Source organism: Callorhinchus milii, unplaced genomic scaffold (genome assembly GCF_018977255.1).
Source record: "Callorhinchus milii isolate IMCB2004 unplaced genomic scaffold, IMCB_Cmil_1.0 Scaffold3, whole genome shotgun sequence".
NCBI classification, from domain to species: Eukaryota; Metazoa; Chordata; class Chondrichthyes; order Chimaeriformes; family Callorhinchidae; genus Callorhinchus; species Callorhinchus milii.
The window spans coordinates 77485883-77500076 of record NW_024704744.1 but is presented as its reverse complement, the minus strand read 5'-3'; the positions used below and the strand labels follow the sequence as shown (position 1 = coordinate 77500076).

Genomic DNA, 14194 nt, shown 5'->3' with positions numbered 1-14194 from the left:
GATACAATCCATTTCTAATCCTCGTGTATGATATCGCGCCTTTCACATCTCAAAGGGCTTCACAGAAGTGGAGCGATTTATAGACACGTTTGTGGCAACTGATTTTGCATAAGCTCCCGCAAACAGAAGTGAAGTGAATGACCTATTTTATTTGAGGGATTGTTGGCCGAGACACAGGGAAACAATCTGTTCGAATAGTGCCTTAGAATCTTTAACATACATCTGATGTCTTATCCAAAGGACGGCACCTCTGACAATGCAGCGGAGAGCTGCACTAGTTCGTCAGCCTAGACTGTGTGAGTTCAAAGCCCCAGACGTGTGCGCTTGAACCCACAATCATCCGGCTCAGAGGTCGAGTGCTATCAACCAAGCCAGGCTGACACAAATTTCTAGCTCTATTAAAGTACTTACAGGGAGAGATCTGGAAAGCAGGAATGATGGATAAAATAGCATCTTAGATAAACTTAACGTGCTGAAAATGTTCAATTTTTCAATCTCACTCCAACTTCTACTTACCATACTTCCCTACCTGAGGAATGTCCTCTGGTGAGGGGGCAGGCCCCCGCCATCAGCTGAACTGGCACCGGGGTGATGTGCTTGGCAACGGAACGTCGGAATTGAGTCAACCTGTGATAGTCTTGGTAGTCCATCTGGTTCCTGAATACAGCGTGAAGTCCTATGCAATTCTACGGTTCTTACAGTGTTACACCCAACATAACACATAGGATGAAATGTTACTTACAGGATAACACACAGGCGGAACACGTTACATACAACAGCAACAAATTACATTTGTGTAGCGCCTTTCACATTGGGAGAACATCCGAAAGCGCTGGACAGTCTAGGATTTATATACAGGATAACACAGTCGGAGTGTGTTTCATAATAATCCTTGCATTTTTTTGATAAAGCGCCTTATCACATCAATGAGACGTTTCAAAGCACTTCACAGGATATATTGTAAAGTGTAGTGTGTGTTTTGTAGGCAATCGCGACAGCCAGTTGCACACAGCAATGTCCCGCAAACAGTCATGGAATGAGTGATCGATTTTATTTGGGAGATTGTTGGCCAGGACACTGGCAGAGAGAAACTCCCTTCTCTTTTTGAATAGCGCTATGGGATCTTCAACATCCACCTGAACAGGCAGATGGGACCTCGTTTTTGCATCTCATCCGAAGGCAGCACCTCCATCAATGTAACCCACTCCCAACACTGTATTGGAGTGTCATCTTAGACAATGTGATTCCAAGTCCCAATGTGGGGCTTGTACCCACAACCTTCTGACTCTCTCAGTGCTATCATTGCACTAGGTTGGCACACAAGGATAACATAGGCGAAGCATGTTACATGCAGGATAACACACAGACAGAGTGCGTTACACACACACAGCATAACACATGAACAGTTTGGCAGATTTCTTCAGGAGCCACGATGTTTTGAAGGTTTGTGAATGTCTCCTAAACCATCACAAACTATCCACCTGGACTGTCAGCACATTCTCTCTCTCATCTCCACCAGTCTCTAATCCTGGTGATCTCCCACCTGCTGTTCTCCTCCGATGTGTCTCTAAATTTCTCTCCTCAGCCTTTCCTTCTCTTGGACTTTGCTGATGCTCACCCTGTCTGTTATACAGCTGACCTCTTACCCTCTAATTTCTCCCTGTTTACCTCTTCTCGAAGACGTGATAAAGCACTATATCAAATGCAAGGATTATTATTATTATTGAACCACGTTCTTTGGGCTTTAGATGGGACTTGAATGAGGCAAGAGAGTGGGTGGGCAGAGGGATTGCGGAATAGAATTCTAGAGTGTGGGGGCAGAAATGCTGAATGCCCGATAGCTAATGGTGGGGTGAGAAGCGCGGGGGACCTGGAGCAGCCTGGTGTCCGCCAAGATGAGGGTCGGATAGGCTAATATGGGATTAGGAGGTCGCAGAGGTAGCGGGGAGCAAGAATCATGGAGGTTCTTTGAAGGTGAGAACAAGGGTTTTGAACTCGATTCTCTGAGGGATGGGCAGCTAGTGAAGCCAGGCCAAGATGGGGGTGAACAGTTCACGGAGCCTGGTGTGAGAGAGGACAGGAGCTGAAGACGTCTGAACAATCTGCAGCTCGTGGAGGGAAGAGTTGGGAAGTCCAGCGAGCAGGCAGTTGGCGTAGTCAAGCCGGGATGTGATGAAAGGATGAATAAGGGTCTCGGTGGCCTGCTTTTGGAAGCAGTGGCAGTGTAGAGCAATGTTGCGGAGGTGGGAAAAGGTGGAACACGACACTGCACGAATGTGAGGTTTGAAGGAGAACTGCGGGTCGAACAGGACACCAAGGTTCCATATTGGCTCGGTGAGGTGTAGAGTACAACCATGAATAACAACACTGTCAGCGCCTGAGGTTAGGAGGTGCTGATGGGAACCAAGCAGGAGGGCCTCGTCTTGCCAACATTCAGCTAGAAGTTGGCTTTCATCCAGGACTTGATGTCTGACAGACAATTGGCCAGGACAGCAGTGGTCCTGGAGTTGAGGGTGGAGGAGGCAAGATAAGAGTTGGGTGTCATCCGCATACATGTGGAAATTGACCCCATAGCTGCGGATTACATCAAAAAGCAGGAGCATGTAGATATTCAAGATGGGACCGAGAACAGAGCCCTGAGGGACACCGCACGCGACTCTCCAGGGTCTAAGCTGTTAATGGACCCGAAGTGCAGACGGTGGAAAAGGTAGGATTGGAACAAGGCAAGGACAGAAAGTGGAGGTGAAAGAAGAGGCGGTGGAGAAAAATAGTAGTCAATGGTATCGAAAGCAGCAGAGGTTGAGAAGGACAAGGAGACAGAGTGAGCCTTGTGGTCACCAGTGAACAGAATGTCATTTGTCACTTTGTCCAGAGCTGTAACAAAAGTAACATGTAGAGCCAACCCCAATCTTTACACTCTCTAAAGCTGTTATCACTGAAATTATCTATCTTCTTACTCATTTTAGACCTATCCATAATATAATACATAGTAGAGTCCTGTAGCACAGTGGTTAGTGCACTCACCTTGCAAGTGAGAGGACCCAGGTTCCACTTTCACTTTCCAGGGTTAATAATCCCTCAAAAAATAAATTGGATCAATTCACGACTGTTTGTGAGATACTTCTGTGCGCAATTGGCTGCCGCGTTTCGCCCACAAAATAGTCAATTCACCCTGTGATATATTCATTCTGAAACTATACTTGAGAATATATTTGAGACATCTCAACAACATAAGGCACTATACAGTCAATTCACTTTACAATATATTCTGTGAAGAGCTTTGAGACGTCTCGAAGACGTGATAAGGTGCTATATCAAATGCAAGCATTATTATTATTAATACAAATTTACATTTGTTCGTCGCCTTTCACTTTGGGGGGATGTCCGAAAGAACTTAGCAGTCTTGACTGGACACCTGAGCTGAGGGTGGGAGCCGAGGGACGTGAGGAAGGGAAAGATGACTGAAAGCGCGGTCAGAGAGGTAGGTCTTGAGATGGACCTTGAACGAGGTGAGGGAGTGAGCAAGTCAAAGTGACACAGAGATTGAGTTCCAGAGAATGGGGCAAAAAGGCTGAAAAGCCTGGCCACCGGGAAATGTGAAGCAATCCATTGCCCATTGAGCGAAGGGAGTGGTCGGGTCAGTTGGGTTTGAGGTTGCAGTTGATAAAGCGCCTTATCACGTCTGAAGGTGCTTCACAGAACATATTGTAAAGTGAATTAGATATTTTGTGGGCGAAATGCTGCAGCCAATTGCGTATAGCAGTGACCCACAAAACAATTGCGGATTGAGTGATTTTTTTTAATATAGGGATTACCTCAGGGAAAAGATCCACCAATCGACTAACAACCAGTTTCCTACTTACTACTAGGTTATCAGAAGCGTGGGGAGTAAGGAAACTTACCTAAGGTTTCACTCTAACCAATACGCTACAGAAATCCCATGTACTGTACCATATACTCCACTATCGTGGAGTTCTGTAGCTCAGTGGTTAGAGCACTCGCTTTGCAAGCGAGAGACCTGAGTTCAATTCCAGGCAGGGCGAAACCTTGGGCAAGTTTCCTTACTCCACACGCCTAATAATAATCCCTCCAAAACCAAAAACAATAAAAAATTGGTCATTTTCAATCTACGACTATTTGTGGGACATTGCTGTGCGCAATTGGCTGCCGTGTTCGCCCAGAAATATACAGTCAATTCACTTTACAGTGTGTTCCGTGAAGCGCTTTGGGACGTCCTCCCGACGTGAAAAGCACTATATCAAATGCAAGGATTATTATTTATTATAAATCTACCAGTCGGAAGCCATTCAGCCCATTATATTAATGTAACTAAATCATCCATGTAATCTTAATCCCAATTACCTACTCTTCCCCATACCCGCTCTTATCCTTCCTCTGTAGATGCTCATCTAATTCCATTGAAAAGGGTGGTCAAAGCGGTATGATTCGAGACGTGTCTTGAAAGAGGGAGACAGGGAGTCAGAGGGCCCCTGGCATCAACCCCCAACATCCTCCCCACCCCACCCCCGGTGCAGACGTGTCATTTTAAGACTATGCGATTCCAAATCCTGAATTGGGGATCGAATCCACAACCTTTTGACTCGGAGGCGAGAGTGGTGCTATGCCAATTGAGTGAAGCCAACATCCAAAACGCAAACGGTTTCTTCTTTCACTTTGTTGCACTCAATACGTGACTGACGGATGGACAAACCCCAAATAAAGAGAAATGCAATCAAACAGCCTCCCCTGCCCCCCCGCGCCCCCTCTTTCTCTCTCTCTCTCACACACACACAGACATTGGAAACTTATGGTAGCAAACTTATGATTTTATTGTTCCTTTCTGTTGTGCAGACAGGTCTATATATATTCATATATTTATAGATATATATATATAAAAATCACACTCCGTCACAGCGCTATATCCACATCTGGAGAGGATGAGCGAGGGGGTTTCCTTCCATTCAACCCTGTTTTTTGGCAAGGTGGGTGAGGTATATGCGAGAGGAGATGCGCTCAGCTGCGTTTGCCTTCAAAGCGCCTTCGCGCACACCGTGAATGGAGCTTGCGCTCTGCGCACGCACGCACACACACACACACGTATGTCACTGCAGTATTCACACTGCGTAGAAACCCGAGAGGCTTTTCAGTCCTTGAAGACGTGGTGAGGTGAACGTTTGATTTTTTTGGGTGGAGGATAGAGAGAACGGTTGGGAGTGTGAAATACAATGAGAACGAAGCCCCCTTCCTCCGATACAAGACAGGAGTGAACCAGCCTCCTGTTCAGAGCCACGGGCGAGAGGTCCACTCAGCCGTGAGAAGAGAAGATGGGGCGACTAATATTGCTGTTGGTTGTCATTGCTGTCAGCTCCCACCTGCAATAGCAAAGAGACAGTGTCTTAGTCAAAGGGCGAGAGGTGGACCTGACAATAAATTGCATTTGTAATGCACCTTTCATGTCAGGAGGATGTTCCCAAGGAACTGAACAGTCAGGTATTTGGATTCGAGAGGGGAGGAGGACAGGGAGGGTGGGTAGGAGGGTGACCGAAGGTGCAGTCGAAGAGGAGAGTCTCTGAGATTGGCCTTTAAGAAGGCAAGGGGGGTGGCAGGGGTCGAGGCGAAGGGACTGTGGGTGGGTGTAAAAAACTACAGAATAGCTTAGACGGGACACATGCTACAGAACAGCACAGATGGGATAAGTGCATGTCAGTGAAAGCACAGCCCCAATCCACACCCTCATATATTCTGTAAAGTGTATTTTGTGGGTGAAAAGCAACAGCAGTTGTGGATTCACTGGGTTTTTTTTCCTGGAGGGATTATTAGCCCCGGAAAGCGATCCGCCAATCGACTAACAACCAGGTTCCTACTTACTGCTGGGTCGAATAAGGAAACTTGCCTGAGGTTTTGCCCCACCCGGGAATCGAACCCCGGGTCCTATCGCTTGCAAGGCGAGCACACTAACCACTAAACTACGGGACTCCATACAATATGTGCTGGTCAGGGCCACATGGGGGACTGGGGAGCATCCCAACCCAAATAGACATCTTCAGGAGTGGAGAGAGGACTTCAGTGCTTTGCTGGCAGAGAATGCCTAGACCTGGGCAGGTGGGGGTGGTGGGTGGGAAGTGAGGTATCAGCGAGTAGTTACACACTCACCGGATATCGTGGGGCAGCACGGACTGATCCAGGCTGTACTGGATCACTGCCAACTTGCATAGTGTCTTCAGACTGGGACCTGGAGAAACAGACAGAGCTACAGTACGCACACTGGTCACTCAGCTAACAGCAGATTTGCGAGCATCACTCACCACATGTCAACTTGAAACATTTGCCTCTGATCAATCCACCTCATTAAAATACACAGATCCTCTGTATTGCTCGGCCTGCTTTTTACTTTTTCTACCTGTCTAGTTTATTAGGAAGCTATTTAGAGATCATTTGGTGTCTGTCCCTGATCCTTTACCTGCACTGTAAATAACATCGGCACTGCACAGATCTGCAAGGCACTGCTAGCTCCCTCCCTAGATACACCTATGCTCTGCTTCTGGTGATCCAGCCAAACTCACACCCACTCCGTCCACCACCCCCACACCACACACAATCTTGCATTCAGGCCCTGAGAGCTGGCTGATAATAATAATAATTCTTACAATTGATATAGTGCTTTATCACATCATTCAGACGTCTCAAAGCACTTCACAGGATATGCTGTAAAGTGGATTGACTGTATTTTATGAACGAAACACAGCAGCCAATTGCGCACAGCAGTCGTGGAGTGAGTGATCAATTTAATTTGGGGGCTTTTTGGCCAGGACACCGGGAGAGAGAAACTCCCTTCTCTTTTCGAACAGTGCAATAGAATCTTTATTGTCCACCTGAACAGGCAGACAGGACCTCAGTTTACAATACAATTTATATTTATCTAGCGCTTTATTACTGAGAAGTCGCTGAGAAGTCTCAAAGCGCTTCACAGAATATATTGTAAAGTGGATTGACTGCGTATTTTGTGAGCGAAACGGGGCAGCAAATTGCGTGCAGCAGTGTCCCACAAACAACTATGGAAAGGGTGACCAAATTCTCGTCTCTTTTTCGAATAGTGCCATGGGATTTTTAACGTCCACCTGAACAGGCAGACGGGATGACACAGACAGTGGCACCACATATCCACACACCACAGCCGGTCAGTGGGGGCCTGACTCCGCATGGCCAGACAGCCGGTGTAAGAGGAGAGAGTTTTTACGTACTGAAGTCCAGCATATACAAGTCGGAGTGATCCATCAGGTTAAACTCATCACCCATTCCTTGTTCTGGGCACGGGCTGTGAAGCAGAGGCAAAGGCATGTTAGAGAATCCAGGCTAGTGAGGGGCAGGCACTCAAGCCGCACAGAAAGCCTCAGTCTGATGAGCCCTCCACCCCGTAACTGCTTGAGGACAAACACACAAAATAGCACCCCTCCCCTCAATGCTCATGGTCTCAAGAGAAACAGAAACAAACACTCACACAGAGACACATCCCCACGAATAGCCTGGACCCCCGTGCAGAAACACACATATACTCACACCACAAACAACAACGTGCCTTTATGTAGCACCTTTCACGTGGGATAAATGAAAAGGAGTGAACCTGCTTCCCTCCCCACAACAACCACCACCAGAAAATCCTCATTGCTCACTCGCCATTAGGCAGTATTGCCTCTCTCACTATTTGCACTAAACAAGCAAAACTCCAGGAATCATGGTAAATTTCCCAACCCCTCAAGCAGCCCACGGAGGGCTTGAGGAAGGGCGTTCCAGAGTTTCGGAGAGTAGTTGAAAGTGAAGCCACCGTAGTGGCTGAAAGCACACAGGCACACTCAACCCCTCACCCCCACCCCTTAACTCCCTAACCCTTCACGCAGCGCCCCTCACCACCACCATACCAAGCTCTGTTTGTGTGCGCAAAGCTGCTTTGGTTTGATATACACACAGCACAATACTAGGTAAGTGATAAGAGGGAAAAGAGCTGAAATAGCAATGCAGAGTGCAGTGGTTTAGTGTCTCGAGGGACTGGGAGCTTGGTTAGAGTTTCAGTCAGCCACCAGCCAGATTCAAGTTTCCAAAGCAAACAAAAGTAAAACTTTCCATCACCTCCTCAGGTCTCTGCCTCACTTGTGTGGGGGATGGTTCAATGTTGAAACCTCTCCCCAAAGTGTCTCTTCTTCCAATATTAGCCCAGCAGGCAAGGACATGAGGCTTTTCGATAGTGACCCAGATCCAGTCCTCGCTCAACCCCGGCGTTGGTCACAAACCCTGCTCAAACCTCACTCGTGAACAACAGACACCTGGGTGATGTAGCTTGATCATGCTGGACACTTGTGCATCCAAACAGCTACTGCAGTTGTTTACACTATCAACAACAAATTGTATTTATATAGCACCCTCCACGCAGGGTAGTGTCTCAGAGCGCTTAGCAGTGGCAGAGCCTGACTCCGAGCCAGGGGAGAAGGAGGTGGCCGTAAGCACGGTCGAACAGGAAAGTTTTCAGGCGGGACTTGAAAGAGGGTAGAGAGGGGGCAAGTCGGAGGGAATAAGGGAGAGTGTTCCAGAGATTTGGAGCATAGTAACTGAAAGCACAACCTCTGATGGTTGCGGGGGAAGGGGGCGAGGGATGAGCAGGAAGCTGGTGCCAGTCGAGCGGAGGTGCTGGGTGGTGGACTGGGGAGTGAGGCGGTCGGAGAGATGGGGAGGTGCGAGGGAGTAAATGGATTTGAACACGAGTGAGGATCTTGAAGTTGATCTGCTTGGTCATGACTATCATCACTACGTTGAACAGTAATTGCTTGTGAAGCACCAGAGACATTTTAACCTGATGGGCGCTATAAAAAGGCAAGCTCATTCTCTCTTTTATCAGGTTAATCCTGAAGAGGTTTCAGCGGTAAATCTCCCTCCTCTCTTCTCCCCCACCGGACTTCCTGTCTAGCGTCTGTCCTGAGCTGTGAGGAGTGTTTCATCCACAAGCACTTGCTGTGAAGCAGAGTGCTTATCTGAGCTGATAGCGAGTGGCAGTTCTGATTACTGGCCACATTATTAGCTTGGTTTCTAATGGCTAAATGTTTGTTTGGTGTAATATAACCAACCTGTGGCCCATGGGGCCATCAAGAAGCAGCCGCACGAACATCATAATAATAATGATAATCCTTGCATTTGATAGCGCCTTATCACATCTCAAAGTGATTCACAGAATATATTAAGTATATTTTGTGGGCAAAAAGTGGCAGCCAAATGCGCATAGTAATGTCCCACAAACAGTCAGTGATTTTTTGGAGGGATTATTACCCTCGGAAAGCAATCCTCCAATCAACTAGCATTCGCACAAGTCTAGTTAAGTGTTTGATCGGTAATGTGTTTCTGTTTTTTCTTCATATATTTCTTGATTTATCGTACGGTTTAGTGGTTCCCTGATCACCATAAAATAATGTCTTGGAAACATCTCAAAGTGTTTCACAGGATTTACCGTAAAGCATAGTGACTGTGTTTTGTAGGCAAAAGCAGCAACTAATTTACACACATGATGTGAGTGAAAGATTTTATCTGGAGGAGTTGTTGACCAGGAGACTGGGAGAGAGAGAAACTCCCTTCTTTTTTCCAATAGTGCCATGGGATTTTTAACATCCACCTGAACAGGCAGACAGGATTTCAGTTTATCATCTCATCCAACTTCCAACAATGCTGCACTCCCCCATGTCAGTCGAGACTGCAAGATCAAAGTCCTGACGCGAGGCTTGAATTTACAACTCAAGAGGCAAGAGTGTTGATAGCACTTAGTAATTACTGAAGCGCTTCCGAGACAATTCAATATGGCAGCAGTAGGGAGCTATAAAAAAAGGTGGATTTTGTAAACCTTGTTACCAAAAAAAATCGAAATAATCTGGTTACTCAATTTGTTGTGTGTGAGATAATACTGACAAGACTACCTGGTGAGCTTGCTTAAATAACATCCTCTACAATACATATGAGTTTAGTTATTTCCAGATCGACATCCCATTTTTTATCAAGTCATACTTTACACCTGCTTTGGTATTCAGGTGGATGTGAATGACTCCTTCCCCCTATCCAACCAATCTCTATTTCAAAGAATTCCTTTGGTGACACCAGCTTATACTTTCTCCTTTTCACACAAAGGGAATGGAAATCTGGAACTCTCTAACTGTTCTGAAAGGCTGTGGATGCTGGATCAATTGAAATTTTCGAGACTGAAATGAATACGTTTTTGTTAGGTAAGGGTATCAAGGGATATGGGGCAAAGACAGGTAAATAGAGTTGAGGTACAGATCAGCCATGATCTGATCATGGAACAGGCTCGAGGGGCTGGATGGCCCATTCCTGTTCCTTTGTCCCTCATTAAAATTGCTCAAGAACTTAGTTTTGTTGCTGTGCAGGGACGTTGCAGCTTGAAGGGACATTGCTGTGTTTGACTCTGTAGTATTTATGTTGTTTTCACCCAGCGTCTTGGAACGCCCTCCCGATGTGAAAGGCGCTATACAAATGTCGTTTTTTTGCTGATTTCAATCAATGTCATTCTGCGAAATCTTCCAAGATTCTCCGCCCTCCTCCCTCCCATTAATAATGTCCCCATGACCACCTCCCCTACCCCTTTTCCTTTGCTCAGAGTCCGATTTGCCTGATTCTGTCCTTGTGAAGTACTCTGAGATTTCACCCTATGGAAGCGTGCTATATTAATGAATGCGCTGTTTAAATGTAGGCTTTTGTAAATTGCTGTGCTTCTTTCCTAGATATTTCAGAGAATCTGGGACGCTTTCACCAGCTTACACCGTGTGGAACGGGACATGCAAAAAGTCTCCTCCGGACCTGAGTCCAACAAAAAGGCCGTCAGTGCTGGTGCAATGTGGCATTAGTGAGAGTGACTCTCGCACCAGGTACCCTGTAACCCTGATGGAATCCTGTAGCATAGAGGTTAGAGCACACGCCCACAAGTGAGAGGATCTGGGTTCAATTCCCAGGCGGTCCAAAACCTAAGGGAAGTTTGCTTACTCCAGACGCTTCTGTTTACCTAGCAGTAAGTAGGATCCCAGTTGTTAGTCGATTGGCGGATTGCTTTCCGGGGGTAATAATCTCTTCAAAAAAAATAAGAATAATTTGGCCAATCAATCCATGACTGTTTGTGGGACACTGCTGTGCGCAACTGGCTGCCGCCTTTCAGCCACAAAACAGTCATTTCGCTTCATAGCATATTCTGTGAAGCGCTTTGAGACATCTCAACGACGTGATAAGGAGCTAACAAAATGCAAGGATTATTATTATAACCCTGACCTACCAAAAGCCAGGAGATGCTCACGAAGAATCCAGCCAACTTTGACATTCGAGTTTTAGGAATCACTTGACCCCTGCCCTCTCAGTGCATTAAAGAAAGGGGATGGCAGAGGGGGAGGGAGGGAGGGAGCTAATCTCAAATGCTGTGGAGCTAGATAAGAAGCGTGGAGTCCCTGGGGGCATTGTTCACACACAGCTCGTGCCAGGGCAGTGTTTACTGCTCGCATCAGCAGCAGGGTGTCAGGGAAGTAATGCAGACATTTAATACTTCCTGCACAGCTCCAACATGGGGCACAGGAGGTCAGGGGCAAGGCAGGAAATGGAAAATATACTTGGGACATTAAGCAGAGCACCATATTCACACTCAAGAGTCTCTCACCCAAACCCCACATCACAGTAACTCCCAGCATCAGGTAAGAGTGCTGGTGGGACACACACACACACACACACACACACACACACACTCAATTCTCCCCCCCTCTCACACACAGTCAATTCTCACACATACACACACAGTCAATTGTACTTACAAACACACACAAACACAGTAAAATCTCACACCCAATTTTATGAATTAATAATAATCCCTTGCATTTGATATACAACAATAAAATTACATTTGTAAAGCGCCTTTCGTGTCGGGAGGACGTCCCAAGGACCCGAGCTGGGGGTCAAGGTCAGGGAGGGTGGAGAAAAGTAGGGAGGGCTAAAGCACAGTTGAAGAGCAAGGTCTTGAGATGGGTCTTGAAGGTGGCGAGGGAGGGGGCGAGGTGGAGGGACTGCGGGTTGGAGTTCCAGAGGGTGGGGGCAGAGTGGCGGAAGGCAGCCCGCTAATAGTGGGGCGAGCGAGGCGGGGGACGTGAAGCAAGCCAGAGCCCGCTGAGCGGAGGGAGCAAGCAGGATGGTAGGGGGTTAGGATGTCGCAGAGGTAGGGGGGAGCAAGACCAAGGAGGGCTTTAAAGGCGTGGACCAGGATCTTGAACTTTATCCTCTGTGTGACGGGAAGCCAGTGGAGTCGGGCAAGGATGGGGGTGATAGGGTCGCGGAGCCTAGTGCGGGAGAGGACCCGGGCTGCAGAGTTCTGGATGGTCTGCAGCCTATGGAGGGGAGTAGGGGAGGACGACAAGCAATGAGTTTCCATAGTTGAGCCTCGATGTAATGAAAGCATATATAGTGCCTTATCACGTCTTTGAGACATCTCAAAGCACTTCACAGAATATATTGTGAAGTGGATTGACTGTGTATTTTGTGGTCGAACCGTTACAGCCAATTGCGCACAGTATTGTCCCACAAACAGTCATGGATTGAGTGAACAATTTTTTTTAAAAAAGGGATTACCCCCGGAAAGTGATCTGCCAATTGACCAGCAGACTAGGTTCCTACTTACTGCTAGGTAAATAGAGGCATGTGGAGTAAGGACACTTGCCTAAGGTTTCATCCCGCCTGGGAAAATAACAATAATAATAAACTTACGTTGAAAACAGAATTAAATAAACCCAAGCGTATTATTGGGGCTCGGACTCAGAGCTAAGCTTCGGTCTCACTGTAACAAAGTAGCAGCTGATCTCCTGCCAACAAACAGCCTCTTCAATCTGCGTGTGTACAGCTCTGCTATCTTGTTCTGCAATGTACAAGCCCAAATTCTCAAAGGCCTTATCAGCAAGACTCAGCCCTGTGCTGCCCACTCAGATAAGAGCAGTAACAACCTCTGCCGCTGATAACAGCTCGGATTCGGGCAGCCAGGGACAGACGTACAACAGCTTTCAGACTGCAGCCAGGATCCCAGATACTGACCAGAGAACATCCTAGTTACAGGGTGGTGGGGGGGGGGGGGAGGCTGGTAGCCATATAATAATAATGATAATCCTTGCATTTGAAATAGCGCCTTATCACATTGTTGAGAAATCTCAAAGCAATTCACAGAATACATTGACCGTGTTTTATGGGTGAAACACAGCAGCCAATTGTGCACAGCAGTGTCCCACAAACAGTCATATATTGAGGGATCACATTTTTTATGAGGGATTATTACCCCCGGAAAGCGATCCGCCAATTGACTAAACAACTGGGTAAAAGCAGGCGTATGGAGTAAGAAAATTTGCCCAAGGTTTCGCCCTGCCCGGGAATCGAACCCGGATCCTCTTGCTTGTGAGGCGAGCGTGCTAACCACTACACTACGGGACTCCACAGGGACACGGGAAGGGGTCACTAGTCATAGTCACCCGAGTGAAAGGGGGCTGATGACCAATGGGATCCAGGGGACAGCCTCACACATTTCCTGGCCTCCGTTAGTTAACTGAGAACTGGACATAGATCATGGACCAAATTCCACAGTCACTCAAGCTCACACTTATGTCTTGATGTCATTTTGAGATGAACGAACCCCACAACACCCGGGGTCTCGTGATCACCACCCCCCCACCCCCACCCCACTTCCCCTCCAGGTCATGCCCGCCCTCCCCAAGGCTGACCTGGTGCCTCCAAACAGAATGATTTTGTCAGCCACCATACAGCAGCACTGCCTCCGCCGCGGGCATGGACCCTTCCCCTTCGGCTCAATCTTGCTCCAGCTCGAGCTCTCTGTAACCGAGCAAACACAGTGAAATCAGCTGTGGCCCCACACGCCAACTCCCCCACCCACCCCTCGCAGCTCCTCTATACACCTCCGCCCTCCTACAGCCCATCTACACATCTCCCCCACCCCGCACACAGCCCCTCTACACATCTGCCCCACCCCGCACACAGCCCCTCCACACATCTGCCCCACCCCGCACACAGCCCCTCTACACATCTCCCGCACCCAACCCCTCTACACATCTCCCCCCCTGCACCCAACCCCTCTACACATCTCCCCCACCCTGCACCCAACCCTCTACACATCTCCCAC

General features: G+C 47.7%; 1 protein-coding gene across 1 annotated transcript; it reads right to left on the bottom strand.

Annotated features, from left to right (window-relative positions):
- Window positions 1-4805: 4805 nt before the first annotated feature.
- On the bottom strand, window positions 4806-13994 carry klhdc3 (kelch domain containing 3). The gene is made up of 4 exons (XM_007912444.2): window positions 13779-13994; window positions 7242-7315; window positions 6154-6232; window positions 4806-5372 (listed from the first exon to the last, which is right to left on the bottom strand). The coding sequence occupies exons 1-4, from the start codon at window positions 13814-13816 to the stop codon at window positions 5306-5308; spliced, it is 258 nt and encodes an 85-aa protein (XP_007910635.1). The 5' UTR covers window positions 13817-13994; the 3' UTR covers window positions 4806-5305.
- Between the last annotated feature and the right edge of the window lie 200 nt (window positions 13995-14194).

Bases quoted from the DNA above. Each gene is read 5' to 3' on its own strand.
- klhdc3 (XM_007912444.2), bottom strand. From the start codon at position 13,816: ATGGTGGCTGACAAAATCATTCTGTTTGGAGGCACCAG. The intron at 7,316-13,778 runs GTCAGCCTTGGG...TCTGCTTCACAG, and splicing joins ATTCTGTTTGGAGGCACCAG to CCCGTGCCCAGAACAAGGAA. The intron at 5,373-6,153 runs GTGAGTGTGTAA...TTGCTATTGCAG, and splicing joins GTGCTGCCCCACGATATCCG to GTGGGAGCTGACAGCAATGA.